Here is a 27,153-nt window from a genome sequence, read left to right as displayed (position 1 = left end):
TGTGGCGATAATATATCTGTCATATCAGTCTATAGGCTCGGTTTAAGTCGATAGTTTGGGTGAACATTTCTTCATTTGTTACGGTGGGATGCCCCGTAACGAGGATCTTCGACCATGAGCAAGCGGTCAAACGCTCTGACATTTTCAAATGAATGCAAAAACGCTGATTTCAAGATTTAAGTGTCAGAAACAAAACTCAGCCCTATTATTCGTGCAAGGGAATTCCAAGGGGTTTAACAAGGATGGTCCGCCAGTGTTTACGTCGTTTCAAGAATACAGTCGTCTCATGAAAAACGTTTGAACGTCAAGATGTGTCGTTTATACGGTTTATGAACGTTAGTTGCGCGGTCAAGTGACCGGCCTCTCGTCCAATGAAAAAGACTTTAATATTGTGTAAACGTTACATTAAACGACCAGGCCCATATATATCACGATAATGTATGTAGACCTCGTTATTAAAAATGAGCGCACTATGAATACCTTTGCTCGGGACTTGGTCCAGTCAAAACTATTTTCTCAAAGATGCTGATACACACATCGTTCCCTACACCCACAGTACTGGCTATCTAATTGATAAACACTCGGAAACAATCGGAAACGATTCTTTGTGGTCAAATTTAATATTTTTAGTAATGAAATTGGTAACATTATAGTACTAGGTGAAGCTACCTGTAATACCACTTTGCAATCATTCTTCCCAGCATACATCCTCATACATAAAGAAATACAAAGGAACAGTTTTCGGTCGGATTAACAATCAAATTGTTGCAAATCAACACTATCAAATGGATTTACTCTGTTTTTGTTCGGTCTATGATGCACCTGATGACCCAACTGTGACACTTCTCACGCTGAGTCACGGAATCAATTGGGTTGATTTTATTATTTTTTAAGTTTACCGAATCGCTGTATTAAGCGCCCAGCCAACCTCTAGTTTAACGTGTCGGTCCCCTTCATAAACGCCCCCTACAAAGACCTAACATTTGCATGACAATCCATAGATTTTCTCGTGAACATTACAAATTGGTGTTGTTGTTTTACAGCAAACAGTCGCGTAGAAGGGGCACACAATTGCCTATAGTAAGAACTTTCTAAAGGTTTAGTTTCGCCGACGTTTGAAATAAGATACACCACCTCTCGAACACTGACAATTTAACTCGTTATGTATGGCTATAATAAGTGACCCTCTCTGTCAATTTTCGGCTCCCCGTTTTTCATCCTCCTAATCTTATATTACGGCGAATACGGTAATATGGTTTGGTTAGAATAAAATAAGTTAGAAACTTGTTAGAGGTCGGGGAAGTAGTCTATCTCACACGAAACAACATTCTTTGTGACTGAATATATTAATTGGCTAGTACACATGCACTAAAAACTACATTACTTTATCACTTTCAAAAATTGCATTCAAAATATATACTCCTCATGTCACACCTTTCTTGTTTGGATTTCTAATTCTTGAACACGATTTTTGTACGCAAAAAAACAACAACAGAATTTTGAGAAATGGTGTTTTGCGTTTAAAAGCAATCTATATTATATTAACAAGAGACTTATAGCAAGTGTGGCGAGAAAAAGCGTATACATCCGGAAGTTGATGTCACATGACATCTGTTGTAAAGATGGCGGACGCAGCTGACAGTGACAACCCGGCGTGAAATATATTCTATGTGTAGAAGTATGCGTCTGCATCAGATATGAACAAACAACTGATACATAGGGATTCATATCAGAAATGGAACTTTCATACGTGAAGCTAGTTTTTATTATCGGCATTTTATTACCATACACAACATGTCTTCACTTAAAAGGAACATGGAACTCGGAAGGATTTTTCCTGTTTCTGGCAAAGTTTGGTTTTCAGAAAACCACATCTCCAGACTTAGACCGAACACAAGGTTATATTTTTGGAAACATCACCACAGACTCAAGTCTAAGCATGGATCTCATGCTTGTAGTAGTTGATAGTGAATATTTTATTGAATTTTACACAAATCGGACGTTACCACGGAAAGCTGCTTGTCCAAGAATGTTCAACAAAATAGACACTATCGCTTTTGATGTTGACTGTAAACCGAAAGGACAGCAAGATTTTCTGAGGAGGGTGCCTTGTCCGTATAATATGTTATGTTCGGATGAAGACGACCCACAGAATGTAGTGCCTGGGTACCAGTTTACCTACAAAGTAAGGGACACAGAACGACCAAGGTATGTACATATGATGATATACTGCATGAATGATACCACCATCTGGAGCTGTATTCATTATTTTCTACTTACTTTGTGGCTTATTGCTGGCTTCAGACATACTTGTCTGGGATTTTAGAACCATCATATTTTCTGAGTGTCTGCTGTAGACATGCTAAACAAGTTATCGGTTTTACATAAACCGATACTATATCTGTACAGGGTGTATGCAAATTCGAAAAAATCGTACCCCAAATCATTTGTTTGATGTTTAAAACCACACTCAGCATTACTCCTGCAATTTGATGGCAGTCTGTAAATAATCAAGTCTGGACCAGAAAATCCAGTGATTGACATTATGAACATCAATTTACGCATTTGGGATATGATGACATCAACGCAGTCAGCGAGCCTGACTACCTTATCCCGTTAGCCGCCTCTTACAACAAGCACTGTTGCCTTTTACGGCAAGCATGGTTTGCTGAAGACCTATTCTAACATTGATCTTCATGGGTAACCATGGTAACCCCAATCGAAAGTAGGTTTGTAACCCTTATGCAAAAAGCAATGAATTATGCTGTATCAAGTGTTAATTTAGATTTAGATCGAACCAATATATCCTGGTGATGTAGACTGACATTTTATTAGAACAAAAACAACTGCATATGTGGGTTTATCTGTTGACTGAAGCTAATCTTTAAGAAAACAGTGTTTCAATTGACAATTATGTATGGGTTCCTTGATCCCAGTAGCAGTTCAGATGGAGATTTTAGATTTTTATTGAACAATAATACTAGGTGAAGATATTATATGTGAATATTGAGAATATTGCAGTGAACATGGTGAAAACATGTTTGGATTTCTGAATGCCTGAATAAGATGACTAAGATTGATTTGGATCCCATTTTTGTGTTTCATACTAATCATTGCTTGATCATGTTGATATTTAATCAAATCATGTAATAATGTCATGTTAGTAGACCTATCATATTAAAAATAAATAAACATTTATTTATTTGAGACTCTAAAAAAACCTAATTTTCCCATTGCATAGTTATTGTGTACTATCAACTGTTGGATATAGAATGAACAAGAAGATAAAGTCATCACTATATATAGTAGGTCATACAGAAGACTATGTAAACAGTCTGCCCGGAGAGCGGAAGGTCAGGGGTTCCATCCCCGGTTGCGTCATACCAAAAAGACATTAAAAGATGGTACTTGTTGTTTCCCTGTCTGGTGCTCGGCATTAAGGGACTAAAACAAGGACTGGTCGGCTCGGAGTCAGTATACTGTGTCTGAGTGGGGTATTCATGTTGAACTGCGGCATGGTATCTCAGTGTGATAGCACTATAAATCAGCATCAGTCCGGACTATTACAAGCAGCCACACACACACACACACATACATGCATGCACGTCGCTATGTAAGTGCAATAATCTTGGACGCAAGGTTAAACCCAATTTCACCTCACCTATGTAAACAGAAATCTACATCTGTGTTTCAGTGTTATATCACTGACATTAAAGGGGCACTGATCTAACGCAATTCCCCGGACTGCTTGTTGCCTTTGTTATTGTTTTTTTCCCCGTGAGTACCCGGATGATACGCAACGCAACTGAGCGTGACCAGAGACTGGGCTACCGTCTGCAAGGACAGCTAAATAAACTTGAGGGCTGGAGGCGATATTTGTTTTACGCATTTTTGCATAAACACTGATTTGTTAACTGTGATCTAAAAAGATTTCGACAAAGGGCGCATGTTAATAAATTTCTTCAGCCTAAACAAACAGACAAAAAGAACGGCGGTGCTCATCGGATGTCGTCTTTTGGAAATACCCCAGATGGTTATAGTTTAATACTAAAAAAAGTATCCATGCAGTGAAAGCAATTTCGGATTTCGGATTGCGTCGATAATACGATTACTACTCCCTTGTTGTCATCCACGTTTTCTCGTATAACCCTACACTTGTGTATTTGTCGTCATTCACTCGATGCTCAGTTAATGAATTTATTGCAGGTACAATTAGTGGTAGCACCACTTAGATTACCTGACAAAGGTTTCCATTTGGCATTTATTGTGTCTGGGGTAATTATTCAATCTAAATCCAGGTTGGAAGTGAGGTGAAATGTGTGTTATGTAATATGCAAATGGCAGACCAGCAAGAGGTGAATGATCAGTTGATTTACTTTTTTTGGTAAATCAACGGATCGTTCCTAGTCATCAAAGGATAAACAGAAAATACGTTGATTGATTAATCACTGTTATCTTGCACAGTGGATATGTCAAAAGTGAGTGTTTACATGTCTAGGTTTACTAAAACAAAGGGAATACACTCATATCATGGCGTGAAGTGCCGATGTAAAAACAACATACTTTGTTCAAAGGGTTAACTGATAATACGTTGATTGATTGATCACTGTTATCTGTCACTCAATGGATTTTTAGGAACCGTGGACGTTATGAAAATAGTTGTCATGTGGGCTTTCTCAGCCGACCCTTGAGACTTGACACCTATGTGAAACACCTGAAACAATCAAAGTGATCAGTTGAGAAACGAACACGGGTTATAATATCCCAAAACAGTATCTTTTAAAATATTTGATTGTTACAGAGACACATGACATCGAATAAGTTTCTTTGTACAGCTGCAGACGAATGGGATATTGTTCGTTTATGTGGATATTCACAGATACATTCCTCGAACAAGGAAGCTGCCTAAAATTTATACACATAAATTTGGTAGGTTGTAATTATGGTATTTGCATTTTGTTTTCCTTCATTTGCCGATTCGTCCTTGTTTCTCTACGTCTTGGTTGGGAAATTCTTCAATGCGCGATAGACGTTGTTTTCACAAGTCTTTTCCTTTGTAAGCGTGTATATATTACCGTCAATTTGTAATATGTGATTCTCTCAGGCAATTTATAAAATGTGTAAATATTTAAGTCATTTTGACTAAAAAATCTGTCCAGATTGATTAAGACCATCAAAAGGGCCTACAAACATCACAACAGATTATTATGTAGGATTAGAAGCCAAACAACATAGAAATGTACTTTTCAATGTAACATTTTCAGTCTCTTGGTGATGACATTAAACATCAAAATGTTTGGAATTCGTTATCATAATAATACAGATGGAAATGTTTTCAGTCACTTTGTAAAATAACTGAGTATTTAGGCATTTAATAAAATTGAAAATGTAACACATTTTGACCCTTAAAAAATGTACACACTATAAAAAAAAGCAATGCTCAGGTGAAATATTTACTTTGTGTTGCAAGTCAAAATAGTGTAAACGAAAATTGCAAAATTACCAACCAAGTGACTTTTCAAAACTTCGTCACCATTACCGATGCTACCCACAAAGATACCTACATTTCCTTATTATCTCGAAAACTGTATTTCATTTTGTTGATCAATGTGACCATACGCCCTTATTACCATGATTACTACCCATAAAAGTGACTAATGCGCTTACGAATGGCGCAGCAGAGGTCGCGAACTAGTCTAGATTTCTGCTATACATCCGGGTACTCACTGGGAAAAAACAATAACAAAGGCAACAACCAGTCCCGGGGAATTGTGTTAGATCAGTGCCCCTTTAACAATGCTGTATCAACGCATAATAGTAGACAGTTCTGGTCTTGTTTTGGAAAAAAGATGGTTTAAAAGTAATAATTCAATTTCACCCGTTTCTTGGTCATTGCATTTCAATCATTTGTTCCAAGGCACTAATTTTGCTGAACTGCTGAATATGTGAAATAATTTTATAGAGCTGTCCAACATTTTGTAGAATCTATTAGTGAAGATTTGATTAACTCTACTGTAGATGATAACATGGATAATGGGTTGGAATAACATTAGATGAAATATTTAAGGCTGTTAATGATATGCCAAATAGAAAAGCCCCAGGGTTTAGTGGTGTACCCATTGAATTTTTTATATATACCCCTCCCATGTGTTTTGAAATGCTGGTATCCTTGTTTAATAAAATTATATTGACTGGTATTTATCCAGATGAGTGGACTTTAGGTGACATCCTTACTCTACATTAAAAGGGTAATGTAAATGACCCTAGTACTTACAGACCTATCACTCTTTTAGAAATATCTGGTAGAATCTTCTAAAATTATATGAACTAGACTCACCAATTGGGCAACTGATGGAAATGTTATTACCCCTGAACAAGCAGGTTTTAGAAAGGGGTTTTAAACTGTGGATATTACTGGATAATATATTTATACTTCAAACTATTATTGATCATGTTGATAAATATCAAAGATTACATAAAGAGAGACTATACTGTGCCTTTATTGATTCACATAATGCTCTGATGTACTTTGGTTCTGTTTTTAGATTAATTAGAAATAGGCATGAAAATGTGAAATCATGCCCATCTCTAAATTTTTTGACTGTTCATTTGGAGTTAGACAGGATTGCCAGTTGTCACCATTTTTATTTTCATCCTTTATTAATGACATTAAGGATTTTTTGCAACAGGATAAGCAATGGTGTATTAGTATAGGTACTCTACAGATGATGTTGTAGTAATAGATAGCACAGTTATTGGTCATCAAAGGAGATTAAATAAACTTTCCCAATATTGTGATAAATGGCAACTGAAAATTAATAATGTCAAGAGCAAGGTAATTGTATTTTGTAAAGGTGGTCGATTAAAGAAATATGAAATCTTTTCTCTAAATACATGTCCACTTGAAATTGTTTCAGTGTGTAAATACTTTGGTGTACATTTTTCAAGCTCTGGCTCATGGTTTAATACACAGGAAACTTTAACACGTCAGGCCAATAAAGTTTTGCAGTCACTAAAAACAAACATTATTGATTTTCATAAGTTACCTTCTCATGTTTTGACTCATTTATTTGATGTCAAGCTTTTACCAATTTTGTTGCATGGCTGTGAAGTTTGGGGTTTTCATCCTTCATCTGATATGAATACATTCCATTTCTGTAAACAGCTTTTACATTTAAGACAGAGCACCCTTAATATTGTTGCAAGGGGGGAGATAGGTTGGTATTCACTCAAAGTAAACCAATATATGAAAATTATTAAATATTGGACTAGATTGATATTTCAAACTGATAATCCTATTTTGAAACTTGTTTATGATTATCAAGTGTCCTTGGCGGATAAAGGTATTGAGTGTTGGGCTTTTCATGTAAAACAATTATTATCATCATATGGTTTTGGTTCTGTCTGGTGTCATCAAGATGTTCCAAATGTAAATATGTTTATTGTTTGTTTTAAGCAAAGATGTATATATATAGATTAGCAAACTTGATTAAGTAAATTAAAAACATTTTCCAAACTTGAAATGTATTCACAAATTAAACCATGCATTGTATTAGAAAAATATTAAACATCAATACCTGTTAGAGTATATCAATTTGCTCTTAGTTCTTTCCGTTGTTCTAGCCATAACCTAATGCTTGAAGGAGGTAAAAAAATTGGTCTTTCTAGAGATGAACGCTTATGTCCATTTTGTGTAGTCCGTGTAATTGAAACTGAGTATCATTTCTGCATTGAATGTCAATTTTATTCAGATCTAAGAAATAGTCTTATACCTTAGTATTACCATTCACAACCTTCATTTGATAAATTTTGCACTCTATGTCTTGCCAAAATGAACATGTTATTAATAAATGAGCTAAATATATTTTTCTTGCTTTCAAGAAATGACAACAGTTTTTCAAATGTATGCAATAATTCATTTGTTTCACTATGTATATCACTTATATTATCTGGCGCCTGCTATTGTTGTAATCCACTGTATCCATATTGTATAATGGGCCTGTGGCCTCTTCACTGAAATATACTTGTTCATTTGCTGGTTTGCTGGTATAGTGGTAGAACCATTCAGATTACCTGGCAAAGACTCATTCCTGCCTCTGAGGATGCCTACGATACAGAGCAATTAGTGGATCCCATTTGACATTTCATGTGTTTGGTGTAATTATTCAATTTAAGATTGGTTATGAATCCAGGTTTGATGTGCTCAATGTATGACTTGTTATGTATATTGAACATGGCAGCGCACCAGGAGAGGAATGATCAGTTGTGTTACCTAAAACATTGATCAAAGGATTAACCAATAATCATGATAATACATAGATTGATTAATCAACATGATGAGCATGATAAGTGTTATCTTCTGCGGTAAATGTGTCAAAAGTAAGTGTTTATATGTGTAGGTTTACTCAAGCAGACGGAATCCACCCATATCTGGGCATGAAATGTCCATGTGAAAACAACATACATGTACTTCGTTCAAAGGATTAGCTGATAATATGTTGATTGGTTGCTCATTGTTATCTAAATCAATCCATTTTTTAATAAGCAAATCGTGAATCCGTGAAGAAAAGCCCATCCATATTTCAATAGTTGCAAAGTTGGAGTGTTGTTTCCCTTAAACATTAAACCATGTTAACTGGGAATTCGGTACTGCCATTGTCTGTAGTTCCAGCTGTAGTCATAGTAGTGATATTTTTGTTTTATGTACATGGAGTTTCGGTGACAGTGTGGATTGTACTTTCACATACAGTGTTTCCAATTACTCAGTACTTATTAATGTATTGTGTTTCACTATTTTCAGTTTCCAGTTTTTCAGTTTTGTAATATCAGATCATCTGCCATTTTGTTTTTCTATATTTATTCTTATGAAATAAAGAGGCATGGATGGCCCAGTCCTTTAACATGTTTAAGGCACCGCATATACTATGTACAGAGTTACACCCCTTAGTCATGACAGAAACATTGATTACCATGGATTCAAATTCCTCAAGGATTTCTCCAAACTGATGTGCATCTAAGACCTGTATCATTTGGGGCATTCCTCCCACGTCTTGCTACGCACATGGAACTTAAATATTGCTCAAATGGCATAAAACCAAACTCACTCACTCAAATGAAATACATGTATATACATTCTTCAATGAATTTGGAAATTACTTGATTCTGATTGGTCAGCCAGGTATCAAATCACAATAACCCAGTCTGAGCCAAAACATTTTGAGGTTATAAACCTGAGCTTGTATTGAGGCATGATTTTCTGGAGTTGTTAGTCTTAGTATATGGACTATAACACTGGTTAGCTGATCTTACTAGACCATAAGAAACTTTACTAGACAGGGTCTTCAGACAAAATGTTCATAAAACTTCTTAGTTCTTAGAGGTCATTACCCTAAAGTTAAAAGGTTTGAGGGGTCCCAAGATTCAAATAAACATGGTAACATGGGTGGTGGGTTAGCATGTTTAGCCTAGTGGTTAAAACTTTCCCTTTTCATGCGAAAATCCTGGGTTTGATTCACACATGGGTACAATATGTGAAGCCAATTTCTTGTGTCCCCCGCTGTGATATTGTTGGTATATTGCTAAAAGGGATTTGAAACAGTTCACTGCAAATCTCAAGGAACTGAGGACAATCATTTTTTTTCTTAGCTAGAACATATAGAAGCAAATAAACTCACCTCAACATGTTTAGTGGATGGCATATATTAATAATTAACCCTGGTGCAAGTCATTGTCGAACAGTGAAACTCTTTAAACTTCGTGTCTGAATTTCTATGATTATGAATGTGAGTATGACAGCTGCAGCTGTTGCACACAATGGAATGTGAAGGAGAGTTGACAGTTTTATGTTAATCTAGCGAGCTTATGTAGATGACAGGGAGTACTTTCAGTGACGAAGGCCTTTCTGGACATCACTGACAAACATAACTACAAGCAAGACAAGTGTGTGTCATGCGCATTATAATAGTATATTCTAATCAATCATTCTTTTCATCATGTTCATTTTATTTCCAATAGTCATTGGCTAACTGACAAATTTATGCTTGCTTGCTTTTTGTTTGAATATCAATCGTTCAAGGTCTCAGGGATACTAATATTGTTTTAACTTTTGGGGCAAATCCATGGTGAAAATTGTACTTGTTTTCTGGTTTAGATGACTACCAGTAGTGAAATGTAAGGAAAAAAGAAATTATGTGTGTTTTTCTATTTACATGATTCCTCGTGTTTGTTTTTTGTAGAGTAGGGCTACATGGGTAGGGGTTTGTGAGGTCAGGCTTATGATAAAAGAATGAAAAAAACACATATGAAAAAATTTCACTGTATGTCTGGGACGGGTAACTCGGGAACTCGGGTCAGGTGGGTACTGAGTGGGACCCAGGTACCCACAGGACTACATGGACCTGTGGTTAGTCACATGATATTGGGGTAAATGACAAGAATTCACTATAACTCAATGGTTACCATGGTTACACTACAAGTCACACATATTCATTTCTTTCTGCCTCTTCATCTATTCCTTCTGACTTTGATGTGTTTGAATAAAGATATAAAGCTTCTGACAACATCAGTGTATACAAGACCAGATCGTTTAATATGTGTATCTACATGATCTAAGTACTTTTCGCCAGGGCTCTGGTAAAACCATTCCTCTCGGATAATTCATACTCAACAATTGAGACCTACAGTGGGTACCCGGGTAGGGTCTAGTAATCATGGTAATAGGGGCTCGGTTACCTTGGTGGCAAACTCGGACTCATCCCAGCCCTAGAACTGCCCATGCAGGGTCACAAAGAAATGTTTGGCCTGGTGAAAGTATGCATTGTCTCCACACATTGTCTGGGAGGACTACTGAAATTAGTGTAAAATTGTCACACAAGTTGTCATACTCAAACATATAACATGATATAAGGGTGCGATAGATCTTATTAATACTTTAGATCTGGTAAATATCAATTGTTTCCACCATATATTTTTCAACAATGTATTTGTTTAACATGTAAGTATAGTGTGTCAAGATCACACAAGAAATATGGCACTCTCATTTTCTGAATGGCACATATTTTCAGGTGTGATTGACATTGATGGAACAGTCAGTTTATAGTTGCTGGAGTCTGCCCTTGATTTGTCAGATGGTTTATACTGAGTTAGGTACTTTGTACCATGTTTATAGTTGCTAATGTCTACCCCTGATTTGTCAGATGGTTTATACTGAGTTATGTACTTTGTACCATGTATATAGTTGCTAGTGTCTGCCCTTGATTTGTCAGATGGTTTATACTGAGTTAGGTACTTTGTACCATGTTTATAGTTGCTAATGTCTACCCCTGATTTGTCCGATGGTTTATACTGAGTTATGTACTTTGTACCATGTATATAGTTGCTGGTGTCAGCCCTTGGTTTGTCAGATGGTTAATACTGAGTTAGGTACTTTGTACCATGTTTATAGTTGCTGGTGTCTGCCCTTGATTTGTCAGATGGTTTATACTGAGTTAGGTACTTTGTACCATGTTTATAGTTGCTGGTGTCTGCCCCTGATTTGTCAGATGGGTTATACTGAGTTATGTACTTTGTACCATGTTTATAGTTGCTAGTGTCTGCCCTTGATTTGTCCGATGGTTTATACTGAGTTAGGTACTTTGTACCATGTTTATAGTTGCTAGTGTCTACCCCTGATTTGTCAGATGGTTTATACTGAGTTATGTACTTTGTACCATGTATATAGTTTCTGGTGTCTGCCCTTGATTTGTCAGATGGTTTATACTCAGTTATGTACTTTGTACCATGTTTATAGTTGCTGGTGTCTGCCCCTGATTTGTCAAATGGTTTTCATGAGTTATGTACTTTGTACCATGTTTATAGTTGCTGGAGTCTGCCCTTGATTTGTCAGATGGTTTATACTGAGTAAGGTACTTTGTACCATGTTTATAGTTGCTGGTGTCTTCCCCTGATTTGTCAGATGGTTTATACTCAGTTATGTACTTTGTACCATGTTTATAGTTGCTGGAGTCTGCCCTTGATTTGTCAGATGGTTTATACTGAGTTAGGCACTTTGTACCATGTTTATAGTTGCTGGTGTCTGCCCCTGATTTGTCAGATGGGTTATACTGAGTTATGTACTTTGTACCATGTTTATAGTTGCTGGTGTCTGCCCCTGATTTGTCAGATGGTTTATGCTGAGTTATGTACTTTGAACCATGTTTATAGTTGCTGGAGTCTGCCCCTGATTTGTCAGATGGTTTATACTGAGTTATGTACTTTGTACCATGTTTATAGTTGCTGGTGTCTGCCCCTGATTTGTCAGATGGTTTATACTGAGTTATGTACTTTGTACCATGTTTAGAGTTGCTGGAGTCTGCCCTTGATTTGTCAGATGGTTTATACTGAGTTAGGTACTTTGTACCATGTATATAGTTGCTGGTGTCTGCCCTTGATTTGTCAGATGGTTTATGATGAGTTTGGTACTTTGTACCATGTATATAGTTGCTGGTGTGAGCCCCTGATTTGTCAGATGGTTTATGATGAGTTTGGTACTTTGTACCATGTTGATAGTTACTGGTGTGAGCCCCTGATTTGTCAGATGGTTTATGCTGAGTTAGGTACTTTGAACCATGTTGATAGTTGCTGGTGTCTGCCCCTGATTTGTCAGATGGTTTATGCTGAGTTATGTACTTTGAACCATGTTGATAGTTGCTGGTGTCTGCCCCTGATTTGTCAGATGGTTTATGCTGAGTTAGGCAATAATCCTGAATGCTCTATGAATCCACATTTCACTACCCCAGATATAGAATTTGAGTCTTCTTACTGAAACTTTCAGCAATTCAGCGTGTTTGTCAGTAGCCAAGGTTACCATGCCTTCTTGACCATTTTAAACCGGGCCATTGTGGGGATACCTGTTAGAATAAAGCTCTAGGATGCTAGTGCTTGTAGTGAGAGTGACTAATGGGGAATCATGTGGTTATGATGTGTGACATGGCTGACAGTGCCAATTTTTGTCCAATGGCAGTGATATCTAGTTCCTCGTGCTCAACCTCAGGCCACTGATATAAATATACAGGCTGTCGTGATAAGGCTTGAATATTGCTGATTGTACTTTGGAAATGTGATAGATCATTCACTTATCATGCTTTTCATGCTTATGGCTCAAAAGGCATTTTAGCTCCGCTAAGTTCCAGACTTGCTAGACATGGCCTGTTGGACTGTTTGACTATAGATGTAACGTCACAGATTGTATTGTATTGTGTTGTGTTGTGTTGTGTTGTTCTTGTTGATGTTGTTTGTTGTTTGATGCCACACACAGCAATATTTTAGCTATATGATGACTCTCTGTAAATAAACGAATCTGGACCAGACAATCCAGAGATTGACATGAACACTGATCCATGGAATTGGGATATGATGACAATCAACCAAGTCTCTGAGGCTGATCATTTGATCCATTTAGTCACCTCTTATGACCAACATAGGTTGCTGGGGACCTTTTTGACCCAGAAGCTTCCAGGTAAAATAATCTGTTCTTGGATGAAAATAGCAAACCATATGTTTCTTTGAAAATTAAAATTTATCATGTTGATGTAGCTTCCAGATTAACTATATATAATCATGATAATTTTCATAGCAATATGCAGTTTGCTATATTCAAGATAGTCATGCAAGAACAGAAATAGTACAGCTGATATATTACAATGAATTATTTAAAGGAAATGAACCAATTAGTCTTAGGCATATTTGAAGCATCACTTTGTTTTCACAGTAACCATGGTAACATAGCCTATATTTTGAACTATAAACTCAAAGACTTCCATCAGTGTGGTTGTATCAGCAGGGACAGATATTAGAACTTAGCCCGCTAGTCTGAGCCATCTTCACTAATGTTAAAGGTATCCTAAGGGCTGGTAGAATTTTGAACATTTGGGGGATGAATGTATGTTATCACTATTCGAGCTGGTAGACTTTCTAGGTTCATGTAGGTTCTATCCCTTATCATGCTTATCATCATATCCACTAGCAGGGATGTGAAATCTCCGCGGAAACGCGGAAAATCACGTTTTTTAAAACAGTAGTCCTCGGGAAAAATCATCTTCCGCGTAAAAATATAATCAAAGATTTTAAAAAAAACACTCCGAAAAATATAATCGAAAACCGGACCATCGTCGCGGATTGTCCTGTTTTCGATCAGAGCTTTCAGCAGCATAGGTTTTCGGACGTCATACGTTTTCTATCACGAATACTTGCACTATAACGAGGGGTGTGGCGTCACACAGAAATTGTAAATACTCAGATGATGGCTTGTTTTTAAAATAAAGTTGTCTTTTAGCCTGTAAGTGAATGAGATGTTTTACAGTTGTTCATGTGATTAGCGAGAAAACTGTTAATGTTTCCTTAGCTTCCAAAAAACCCATAACATGGGGATATATGTTGTATAAATGTCTTATGTTTGCAATGGAGTTTTGTTTTTTTCAACAAAAAGGGTGGTAAGTACAAGGTAAGTTTTTTTCAATATGCTTCAAAATGGGGAAATGGTCAGACATTGCACGCTTGTGACAGTTGTCCTTGTGTCTGGGGGATGGGGGTTGAAGTTTATGGCAGTATTGCTCCCAGACCTGGCGGGTAGCCAGGTGCGCGGAAGCTATGCCCGATTTGATAAAAGTACTGATTTAACTTCGAAATTTTATTGCAGCTGCCATCTTGTTTATTTGACTTATTGACTTTTGCCATTGACTTATTACATTTCTTGGTGTGAATGTTGTCCAAACTGCACGAAAACGCTTAAAATGCAATCAAATGTTTAAACAATTTCAGGGGGGGGCATGCCCCCAGACCCCCCTACACTTTTCCTCTTTTTTCGGGAAAACCTGCTCACATCCCTGCACTAGATCAGTATACATGAATAATGACATTAGAATAACTGCTGTCCATTTATGTCACCATGGAAGCCACAAGAAAGTAAATTCCATTCGTTAAGCACGTTAGATATTGTATTTGCATTGAAGGTATCAAAGCTAAAGAACAAATGGATGTGAGGTGCCCTATTCATCATGTGTAACCCACTTGTCATAGTTGTTACATCTTTTATGCTTGATCGATGAGACAGGTGATATGTGCTTCAGGCACACAGCTGGGAGAGTATTCTTGTTAAATCTGTTCGGTTAATGGTAGATAGATAAGTGTTAGTGATATTGCAGCATGTGTCGTTTGTGTCTTTGTAGACTGTAACAGGTGTAGCAAACCCACAACTCCCTCCAGTGAAGCACTGTGACCAAATCTATAACTTCAATGACATCAGCAGGACTGCGCATACTCTGACGTTGTATTTACAATCTGGAGCACTTTGCACATGTTGCAGCTGTACATCATCTTCACAATAGTATTCTAGGTGTCTGAAATTTATTCTGGTCATTGATTGAGGTCAAAATGTGGAACTGTGTGCATGTATAATTATTATAATGATAACTTACCTTTTATCAGCTGTGTAGACAGGTGGATGTTTACAGTGTCCATACATCTGCATCTGATTATTGCAATCATTGTGAAAGATGATAATAAACATGATCATGATGATGGTGATGATGATTGTCTTGTTTCTGTGTTCAGTGAACAGTACCTTTTCAAGCAGTGATCGTCCTGAACCTCAGAGCATCTAGCTTGGTCGAGTGACTTACATTATAACCAAAGAATTGTTTTGACCTTATCATTATTATTAAATTGTGTTTAACATTAGCATAGCACCAGTCATGTTCTTAACTGTTGATGTATGTAGAGACTAAATTACGAGCAACAAGGAGTTATCATGATTATGGTTTATCTGCCCCTTGTGAATTAATTTCCAAGCCATTGGGTATTAGTAGGTTATGCTATGTATTATCTATAGTCTTTTTTCTGAGAATATGTAGAAAAATGTTTGTTTCCTGTAGGGCTGGGACGGGTAACTCAGGTACGAGGGTCGGGTGGGTCCTGAGTAGGACCCAGGTACCCACAGGACTACCCGAACCTGTGGTAAGTCATGTGATATATTGTTTAATGACAAACATTATCTAAACTCTATGGTTACACTATAAGTCACTAATGTTCCAATTTCTTTCTGACAATGCACCCATTTCTTCTGACTTTTATATGTTTGAATAAGGATAAAACTTCATGCAGTAAACTTCAGTGTATGCATGACCGGATCGTTTTACACGTGTATCTAAATACATTTTGCCAGGGCTATGGTCAAACATTTCCAAATCGGACAGTTTGTACCTATCTCTAAATATCTTCAGCGGGTTACTAAGGGTTGAGTAATCAGTGGTAATAGGGTGGTGGGTACCCGGGTAGTTAATATGGTCTCGTCCCAGCCCTAGTTTCCTGATCTGAACTGAGACATCAGGTCAATTACCTTGTTGTTGGAATCATGTCACAGTAAGTCGTCATGAACAATTGAGGACATAATCTTCAGTTATTTATGGCAATGCATTCATATGATGTCAAGTTGCTATGGGCCTCTTCACAAACAATGAAAACAGTGGAACATTTGTTATCATGGCTATAAATGTTTGATCAATATGAATCAAGTTTTTTTCACGTTTCAGTATAGATCCTTATACCATTGTCAAGCAATAGTTTCTATACCGAAACGTCGCTTTTCACAGTATTAAAGGAGTTGTTATCCATAAAATTGTGTCTACCTTGTCATCCGTCAACTTCTAAGTAATGCCTATCAAACAATTTACCAATTGTACAGTAACTAAATGATGCAGGTCCTTGATTACAACATAGATGACACAGGTATGGTTGAGCTCCTGTCGACTGTTGTAGCTATTGTTGATGTTTCATTGCCGCCATACTCTCTTACCATGGACACCTACAGTTGGGTGTTTTCTTGAAATTGTGTTGAATGTAATAACAATGTATATTACAATTGAGATAATTTTTTACCCTTAAGTATTAAATGTTGCCACACATCATGATTGGCTGTTTTATTCAAAGCCAGATCAAACTTTGCAAGGCTTGTTTTATGATAAGTGTGACGTGTCTGTAAAAGGGACTTGGCTCTTATTTTGATTTGTCAAATATTTGGAATAATTTTTGAGGGGGTCTACATGATGAAAGTAGTAACTAATTTTGTTTGTTTTTATTTTACTATGAAGAATACATATACATGTAGCATTTGTCAGTTTCTTTTTTGAATTTGTTAGTGTTCTACATTTTACAGTAGCAATTAGTTTTATATCACCATGATTACTGTCCTTGCTCCCGACACAGCTTCCTTCTATCTCAAATACACTGCCAGCATTGTCAGGGTGCCCATGTTTAAGATAGGGACAAAATTCTAGTCTTTAGAGACATCGGGGCGGTCGGGTAGCCTAGTGGTTAAAGCATTCCCTCGTCACGCCAAAGACCTGGGTTTGATTCCTGACATGGGTACAATGTGTGAAGCCCATTTCTGGTGTCGCCTGCCGTGATATTGCTGGAATATTGCTAAAAGCGGCGTAAAACCAAACTCACTCACTCACTTTAGAGACACCATAGCTGGGATCATATATGTAAGGTATTAGCGTCATAGACTTTCTATTTTCAGAGATGTTGCAAATGCAAAAACCACCCGAGCAAGTCAGATGACAGAAAATACAGGACATAAACTAAAAATGATTTTAAAAACCAAATATTGTATCATGCATGTCAATTCTATTTTGGTATTCCAATTAACCAGTCATAACTTTTTGTCTGTTTCAGGTTTTGGTATGTCAGTATTGTTGCCTGTTATCGGGAAACTGTTCAGGAGCCCAGGTGTCAGTGGCGCTACAACAGGTCTCAACATGGAATAGTTGCCTATGACATATGGATGGTCAATGGTGACCCCAGTGCAAAACACCTCAACCCATTTGAACACCAGTTCTCCTTCGAGCTGCATGATGTGTTTGAAATCCACCTGATGGCAATAGTTTTGTGTAGCTTACTGTTTCTGTTGTGGTTGTATGCATTCCGTAGACAACAACACACCCTAACAAAGATCTTCACTGTCAGCTTCCTGTTGGAGATGGTGGGCATCAGCTGTAGCCTCCTTGACACCACCATCTTTGCTTTCAATGGGTGGGGGGCCGAGTGGCTGGGCATCACTGGCACCCTTGTCCGAGTCCTCAGTCAGTGTCTGTTTATGCTGTTCCTCTTGCTCATTGCTAAAGGCTGGGAGATTACCACGGACAAACTCAGCAGAAACACTGTCCTCTTCACTCTATGGGGAATCTACACTGTCTTGAATATTGTCCTCTTTGTCTGGAACAAAGTAAGTATTGTCAGCATTAGAAATTGGCTCTAGTCCTATACTGTTATCATGATTATAGACCTTTCCAAACTGCCCAATTGTTAAGGTATCATAAGGACTAATAGAAACTTGCCATTCTTTAGGGTTTTGCAATATGTTATCATTATAAGGACTAGGGGACTTAAACAGTTAGTTTCTATTATATTTTATGACCCTATATTTTTAAGTAAGGATAAGATTTATGGATGAACAACTTCTTTATTACAATTAGGAGCGACATTTCGGTGTAGGTTCTAACACCGTTATCCATCCAGCAACTTCACTGAAACATAGCTCCTAATTGTAAAAAAGAAGTTGTTAATTCATATATCTTATCCCTACTTAGCATGCTTAGTACTCCAACTTCTAAATGCCGCTCAAAGAACCTATATTTTTAGGGGACCCAGTCTATTGGTATTATATTGTATAAGTTATGTTTCAGATACTAGTAGATCCTTTGTAGGATGGGACTATGTTATCTCTTCTATACTAAGTGAACTAGTGGCAGACAAAGATATTGGCAATCTGTACCCAAGACGTATGAGTCTACTAGCCTGTACCTGTCTCTTGGCATCAATTTCAGTAGAACTTAGTGTTAATGTTAAGATTACAAGACCTGACAACATTTTACTAGACTCTGAGTACAGACAGTGAGACTAGCGGCTAAAGTCACAGACTGTATTAGTGTTTCAGGGCAAATATAGACATCTGATGTGTGTTTCAGACAGAAGCAGATATATCCAATGTATGTTTCAGACTGAAGTAGACATCATATCCAACTTAGATGAATGGCAGACATACTCTGGATATCTGACTCTTGCATTTCGTCTGGTTATAATGATGTGGTTTCTGTGGGAACTTCGCCAAACTTTCCGCTCTGCCGTCCACCCAGACCGCCTGAACTTCTTCCAACACTTTGGTGCTTTCTGTCTGGTCTGGTTTGTCTACCTGCCTGTCCTTGCTCTCATTGCAACGCAGGTGTCAGCTTTATGGCGCTTCAAAACCGTTCTCAGTATGTATATGCAGTTAACTTAATATTTCCTAAAGTTTCTGAACATGGTATCAGGTTGTGAGGAGATAAATTACTTTCTTTGTTCATGTGAATGTAAATAGAGGCATGGATGTGTCACAGTTATCAAGGAAATGTTTTGATGTATCTGTTACATGTATTGAAACAGGGTCCATCCATTATACATCATTCATCAGTCATATTTTTCACAGTTTCACAAAAAATACATTGAATTCTTCATGAGTCATGAAGAATTCAATGTATTTTTTGTGAAACTGTGAATACACGTCACACTTGTCCTGAACTGGTTTTTGGTATTCAGTTGTTGTTTTTTCTCAGACAAGAAGATAATTCATTTGAACCAAACATACATTGTTAAAATCTACTGATTTCCAAAAATAGAAATGTGAATAAAATTCAGAAGCAGTGTTCTTATTATCATTGCTTGTTCTGCTGACCAGAAATAATTTCAAAACAACAACCTCATTCACTGGGGACGTCAGGATTTACTCGTATTGTTTCACACATGGAACATTTAAAACATCAATGGATTGACTTTGTTGGCAAAATTACCTACATTGTAATACACAATTTTATCATTATTAATTTATGCTAGATCTACATTGTACAATGTTTTGAGAGTTAAATTCTGTTCTAGTCTTTTTCTAACTGGTGTTGACATTCTAGTTTTATCTGAAATTTGAATAACATTGATTGAAACGAGACAGATTAAGTTTTATATACCAGATATAGAGGAAGTACTAAGCCAATGGTGTTATGCCCTTTGGAAAATAAAAATTCATCAACAGCTCAAGATTGTCATGTGGTGACATCCCTATCATTATTTTTTTTATCAATATAAATAAATAATGTAAAATACTGTTTTTAAAACCTGTTGAAAATTTTCAATATTTTCCCTACCTGCTTAACATTTGTAGAAAAATAAAATAGATATTTGAAATAGGAATTTCTATTTTTAATTTTTCTGACCTACTGACACATGAATTTGGGGGCCAAACATCAGTAAAAGGTATGAGTGTTAAACTGTCCAAGGAGGCTTTTCGGTCTGTTTGAATGTAATTGAGACAGTTACACATTCTTGTTCATAAATCTTAATCTCATTAACTATGTTAATTCTGTATCTCCAGGTATATCCTATGCGGCAGATGTCTTGGCGTATGCTGTTCTGATTCACCTGTTCTGGCCCAGCAAGTCCGTGTTGTACATGATTAAAGGGGAAGTCCCTTTGCAAACTTATGATCTGGAAATAACAGGTTGGTGTTCTGTGTATTGGAGCTGAAAATATGAAACAATACATGTGGTACCAGCTGTGTGTATTGGAGCTAAACATGATGCCTTGTTGGTATGACCTGTGTGTATTGGAACTGAACATGTTGACCTGTTTGTATAATTTGTGTGTATTTGAGTTGAAAGTGTTAAAGGTTAAAATATATGTGAGTGTCCCAGTTAGAAACTGTGTTTATTATGTATTTCAAAATGTATCTAATGAGCGAAAATGATTTTTACAAAAATTCAAGAGTTCTGCTAAAAATGGTATCTAAGGTGACAAGTATTGTAAATTATTTGTGTACTTTACACATTCTTTCATTTCAACATTGAAAAAGGTTGTTGTTGGTGTAAGGGTGGCGTATGAATACATTTGTAAATGATGTTGTTTGTTTGTTTGTTGTTTAATGCCATACTGGGCAATATTCCAGCTATATGACGGCGGTCTGTAAATAATCGAGTCTGGGTCAGACAATCCAGTGATTAATATCATGAGCATCAATCTACGAAATTGAGATATGATGACATGCATCAACCAAGTCAACGGGTTGTAAATGATGATTAGATTAAAGACCTGCAATAAAGTTCACAGCTTCTTCTCGGATTCATGATTAGAAAAGATGAGATGCAGATTCTAAAATGAGATATTTTGTCTTGTGATCAGTGCATGATGGTGTTGAACTGATGTTGCAGGGTTGCTGGATGACATACAGGAAACAACGCTGTTTGCACGAACAACAGGGAAGAGTGATGAAGAAGAGGAGGGGGATGAACTCCTTGGACATGTTGAGGACAAAAAGAGCAACGGCAACATCTCAAATGGGAAAGTCAACCATGTGACTCTACTAGGTGAACCAGAAGAAACATCACTTTAGATCTGCAGCTGTAGCAGATCACTGGTGCATTCATGCTACACTTCGTTCATGAATCCCTTTTATGAACAAAAATAATGTTTTGTTTATTTTGAAATTTCATAGCTGTAAAACAATAGATACTGGCATCAGTATTTTTAATAAGAAGGCTCATGTTACTTGAACATTATTATTATTCAAAGCATAATATATTTATCGTGATACAAGAATTGCCATGTTTGGTAAGATGATGAGAATGATGAGACTATGTGATATGCCAAAAGAAACAAATGGGACATATTTTTATCTGTCATTTAATATTGTTAAGATTGACAGTACAAGCATAATCCAATGTAATATACACATATATATCGAAATCATATTCAGAATATATATTCAGAAGTTTTAACCTGATACGTATGTGAAGTTACCTATTATGATGTGATGTGATTGCTGTGTATTTCGCTGTTTCCAGTATGCTGTCTAACAGCGTGGCGTGTGTGTGGAGTCTTGTCACACTGAGTTGAATTTGTGCTATAGATGTTAGCTCTCCTGACTGAAAGTCAACTGAGCTTAAGCCATGGCCTGATAGTCTGGCATCCAGCATCAGTCATCTGTTGTAAACATCTTCACAAACCACTGGACCAAAGAAGCGGAAATTTCACAAACTTGTTCCCACCAGTGATGACACCTAAATTTGTCCGAGAGGTACGGATCTCATTTTCAATGTGGCCGGCATTGTTCAGTGTCTGTCTGTGTTAACATTTACAACTGTTGTGTACATATCCAGGTGAGCTACAGTGCCGGGGCACTATGTTTTATGGTTTGCGTCAGTGCATCTGAATCCTTCTCATTGTCTTTACTGGGTGGAAATTTGTTGTTTAATATTTACACATTCTTCAATTGTACCTGCAGTCAGACATATTCATTACGAAACTTGTTATATTATATGTTTGAAAAAAGAACTTTATTGCAAGGTTGTGTATATCAAAACGTCACAATTAGCTGTCCATTCCTTGGAAGTAATAGAGGTGTGCCCCAAAGAGTCTAGTCCCATGATATCATGGAAGGTCAGGTACCACTGCCTCCTGCTTGGAATACACCATACCCCGGGTACCATATTTCTCTGATTAAACGCCTGGGCATATATTCAAATTTGTAGACAATCTTTGCTCCAGGTGTTTAATCACAAAGATATTAATGTGGAGAACTCTGTGCATAAATCAAGGCCTGGCTTTTAATCGAGACCTCAGCATTAATTTGAGGCTGGGCGTTTAATTGAGGAATTACGGTAGTTGTGTTATGATTACATGGTAGATTCATGGAATGGAGGAATTCACTTTCCCTTGCGGAAAAGTCATTGCTTGTTGAAGTCAGACAGTGACATGTAGTATATTTCAATTTTAGAAGTCAACAAGTATTTGCATTCTCTTAATATGATATTTATCTTTCAAACAACATTCATTCATACAACATGTACAACGATGTCAGTTTCCACAGCCAGTGAACAACATTGGCCAATTTTTTTTATTAATATACCTTATTATTCACAACTTTCTATGAAGTCAACGAATAAGTTTCAGCCCAGTGACATTTCAATGTAAAAACTGTGGCATGACCTCATGATTCTGATTGCAATTACACATTTAAATGAAAGCTGAGCCTTGTTAGGTGCTACCTGGAAGCCAGTATCTCATTGTTTAATTTTTTGTCTTATTTATTTTCGTGCAAAGAGTGACACATGAATAAAATATTAGCCTAAGCTTGTGAGCACACATCGTCATGCATTCCATGTGAAATCCCACTCTAATTTACCTTTAGCAGCTGTGTACACTGATATGACTAAGAGTTCTTATATTGGATGCCAAGACAAACTAAGTGGAATGCTGGATGCTTTGAGCATGTTGAGAGAAGGGGTTGGCACCCTCACCATACACAACTGTCCTCATTTCATTTTATGCATGCTCACTTGCTGAAATCATTAATCCTTGATCTCAGTTAACTATTGTATCAATACATATCTTGACTGAATATTCCTCAGAACCTTTTTTGTTTCTCTCTTTGAGAAAAGACAATTGTCCTCTTTATATATTTGTTTTGTTTACAACATGAAAATAAGGAGTGAGTAGTCCTAATATATCCTGACCGTTCCATCTCATCATTATGCAGGGTTGTGTGGGATGGAAATTATTTCGTTGAATAGAGAAATAGAAAACTTATCTTTGGTCTGAACATGCAAAAAAACTTCTGTTTTACAGCTTTAGGCATCCTGCTCCACAGAGAATGTGGCTAGTAACATCAATGTATACTACTCAAAAGGAGTTAGAGAACACATGATTTTTTCATGTAACTACCGGTATATAGGCCTTTTAAAGGCTTTTTCAAGACCAACACTAAAATTCAAAGCCTTTGCAAGCTGTGTGTGCACCATGAAGTCAGTAGCAAGAGTATGTGCTGTATGTTTTGCAAGCAGCAGCTCGGGAAACTGAGCAAAAAGAATGACATCTTTTGTCGGGTTTTCATGACGTCAGTGTGCCAGGTATACATAAAATAAGGGTAGATAAACTTTGCCCTGCATGCTGTTTTATTAATTGTAGCACATTTTTGTGTAAAAATAATCCTATTCCTAGTAAGAATGTTTAATAAATATAAGTATGTTATACTCCAGTTCATTCCAGGGAATCAAACAAGAATGTTTACAATGGATAACCGATTTATTGTTGTATTTTTCATATCATGCATATTTAATTTTAGCTCTTGTTATTATATTGCTGCTGTGTTGGAGAAGGGACAGGGGGGGCAACATGGTCTCAAGTAATGGATTTCCTTCCTGTCACCTTCTCCTGCTTCTATTCAACCTGTTTACATATGTACATAGATATAGTTTAACTTCCCACTTGGCTTCATCGACTTTAGCTTTATGTCAAGTACCTCAAGTGTTTGCAGGATGTTGTGGCCACAATGGAACATGCTAAGGCCGTGTATTTATTTAGGTATTTTCTTGTTGATTTACAAAAGTTTATGCCTGATATTCAATGTAGGTGTTCTAACATGGCAAAATACTGAAAGGTAACTGTGGATGTTTTTGTTAGAATATAGATTTTTATACATATTCACCATTTCCCCTAATTATAAAAGTCAGACAAAATTCTTTTTATTTTGGTGTCGGTCTTTCTCGTAAGCCAATAAACAAAATAAAAGGCCTTAAATATGAAAGTGCACTTTTTGTCGCTGTTTTACACTGAAGCAGTTTGAGTGATATTAGATCAATGTATGTGTTGCACAGTTTATGAGATTTATCTCACAGCATTAAGCAAGCAAGCAAGCAAGCAATACAAATACAAGTACAAGTTAGGTCCTCAGTTGTCACTGGTATGTGATACAGCTTAAAGATTAATTCAAAATGTCATCGCCTGTCTGGAAAGACATACTTGCTCTTGTCCAAATAGTAAGAGGAAGCAGGCCATCCAAGGTTGCATGAGCAACTATGAACATGGTGTATTCTTCAAATTGTACAAATAGAATCCTCCACCTTTCATTGCGGAAACTGTTTACTAAGTACCATTTGGAATCCCTCATGGTGGCTCTGGGTTAGAATTGGTCCCCAGCAACCTATGCTGGTCATCAGAGGTGACCAATTGGATCGGTGGTCAAGCTCAGTGACTTGGTTGATTGAGTGTCATTGTATCCTGATGACATGTATTGTTGCTCACAACTTCAATCACTGGATTGTCTTGTCCAGACTTGATTATTTACAGGGTTCCGCCATATAGCTGGAATATTGCTGAGAGTGGCGTGAAACAACCAACAAACCAGTTGGAAGTGTTGTTTGGCCATTATTCCCTGTATGATCTGGCAATAGCATGTTCTGTACATGTGGGTGATGACACGTGCTGAAAGTACAAGGGGTTGTGTTTTGAAACACTGGTATAAATGTATGTTTGCTCACTCATCTTTTGGATGAATTTGTACCATTTTGTTTCAAGTATGTATATGTCATATTGACTGAATAAAATTATGGGGAGGTTTTGTGAGAGTTATTATTTTTTGGTTTTGAATAGTACCATAGATCAAATATTACATACACACATTCCTTTCATTGTTTTGTACATAAACAAAAATGGCAATCACATTGATCATCCAAAACTGGCTCCCACAGGAGATTTCACTTGGGTGAGATCAAGCAATATCTTCATTGTAGATATCGCTGCAATGAAACTGCATCACAATGCTTTGCAGACCATCGTGACGTCATTGGTTACCATGACGTCACAATCAAATGACATCACTAATGGCTCTGCTACTGAAGCTGTTAGCAGTACTTTTTACAAATAAGACACTGCTTATTACTATCTACAAACTGAAAAAGTTGGAAGAATGATGTTGGATGATAAATATAATCTCACCCACTTGTCTTTTGATAGCAAATATATCAACACTCGTTCGTGGTCGTGGTTAGAATACTTCTTCAGCAACCCATGCTTGTTGCAAGAGGCCACTGACAGGATCAGGTGGTCAGGCTCACTGACATGGTTGGTTCATGTCATCGTATCCCAGTTGTGTAGATCGATGCTCCTGTCGATAATTGACATAGCTGTAATATTGCTGTGTGTGGCATTAAACAACAAACAAAGAAGACCCATGAAGGTCTGGGTCTTCAGTATGTGCAGCATCTCATGCTTGTAAGAGGTGACTAACGGGATTGGGTGGTCTTGGTTGATGCATGTCATTGTATTCCAATTGCATAGATCAATGCTTTCGACCAGAGCTTTCAGCATCATATATATATGCCTTTACTATTATTCCTGACAATACTATCGTCCTATCATAGGTTTTTGGACATCATACGTTTCTTATCACGAATACTTGCACTACAACGCGGAGTGTGGCGTCACATAGAAATTGTAAATACTCAGAAGATGGCTTGTTTTTAGATAAAGTTGTCTTTTAGCCCATAAGTGAATAAGATGTTTTACAGTTGTTTATGTGATTAGTGAGAAAACTATGAATGTTACTTCAGCGTCCGAAAACCCATAACATGGGGATATATGTTGTATTAATGTCTTATGTTTGCAATGTTGTTTTGCGTGAAAATCAGACATGGAGATAAAAGTGTTCTGTGCATGCTACCATGGCTGCAACTGAATTGGTCAACATTTCAAAGGGTCATAGGGGCGGTGGGGTAGCCTAGTGGTTAAAGGGTTCGCTTGTCACACCGAAGGCTTGGTTTTGATTCCCCACATGGGCACAATGTGGAGAGCCTTTTTCACCCGCTGTGATATTGCTAGAAGCAGCAGGGAACCAAACTCCCTGACTCTTTCATAGAGCCATACTTGTGAATTCCATGAACTGTTGAGTACAGATTATGTGTGTTCACTCTCAACTTTACTGCATATCAGACGCAATGTTCTGCATCCCGTAAAACCCTGCTCCATTGAAAACAATGTATGTTTATCACCTACTTAGATGAAGGTGACAAATATTCACATTCAATCGATACTCCCCAAGCATCTGACAACATCATGGCACAAGGTCACCAAGATACTGATTAGAGGTAACTCGGCTTCTTCTGATTTGTAAGCCAGCTGCATGATGCATGAAAACATGTTCTCCAATTTTTTCAACTTTGTCAAGAAAGTGTCGGAAAAAATCTCAATGAGGACGGAAAATTTAGAAAAACTTTAATAAATCACAGTCTGTTGACACAAATTAACCTGACTCTGCATGCT

At 37.1% G+C, this 27,153-nt stretch overlaps 1 protein-coding gene across 1 annotated transcript; it reads left to right on the top strand.

Moving 5' to 3' along the window:
• Positions 1 to 1,615: 1,615 nt before the first annotated feature.
• LOC124141969 (transmembrane protein 145-like) lies at positions 1,616 to 25,453 on the top strand. Its single transcript, XM_046510176.2, has 5 exons — positions 1,616 to 2,208; positions 17,710 to 18,259; positions 19,034 to 19,289; positions 20,435 to 20,560; positions 21,267 to 25,453. Exons 1-5 carry the CDS (start codon positions 1,736 to 1,738, stop codon positions 21,446 to 21,448), a joined length of 1,587 nt encoding a protein of 528 aa, XP_046366132.1. The 5' UTR covers positions 1,616 to 1,735; the 3' UTR covers positions 21,449 to 25,453.
• Positions 25,454 to 27,153: the final 1,700 nt, after the last annotated feature.

This window comes from Haliotis rufescens, unplaced genomic scaffold (genome assembly GCF_023055435.1).
Source record: "Haliotis rufescens isolate VD_foot unplaced genomic scaffold, xgHalRufe1.0.p SCAF_3, whole genome shotgun sequence".
NCBI lineage: Eukaryota > Metazoa > Mollusca > Gastropoda > Lepetellida > Haliotidae > Haliotis > Haliotis rufescens.
Note: the sequence above shows the minus strand (reverse complement) of the source record. Positions and strands in the feature narration are given on the sequence as shown.

What these genes read in the sequence shown, in the direction of transcription:
- LOC124141969 (XM_046510176.2), top strand. Translation starts at nt 1,736, where the DNA reads ATGGAACTTTCATACGTGAAGCTAGTTTTTATTATCGGCATTTTATTA. An exon ending in GCGCTTCAAAACCGTTCTCA is followed by an intron (nt 19,290 to 20,434) that starts GTATGTATATGC and finishes CTGTATCTCCAG; the next exon opens with GTATATCCTATGCGGCAGAT. An exon ending in TTATGATCTGGAAATAACAG is followed by an intron (nt 20,561 to 21,266) that starts GTTGGTGTTCTG and finishes CTGATGTTGCAG; the next exon opens with GGTTGCTGGATGACATACAG.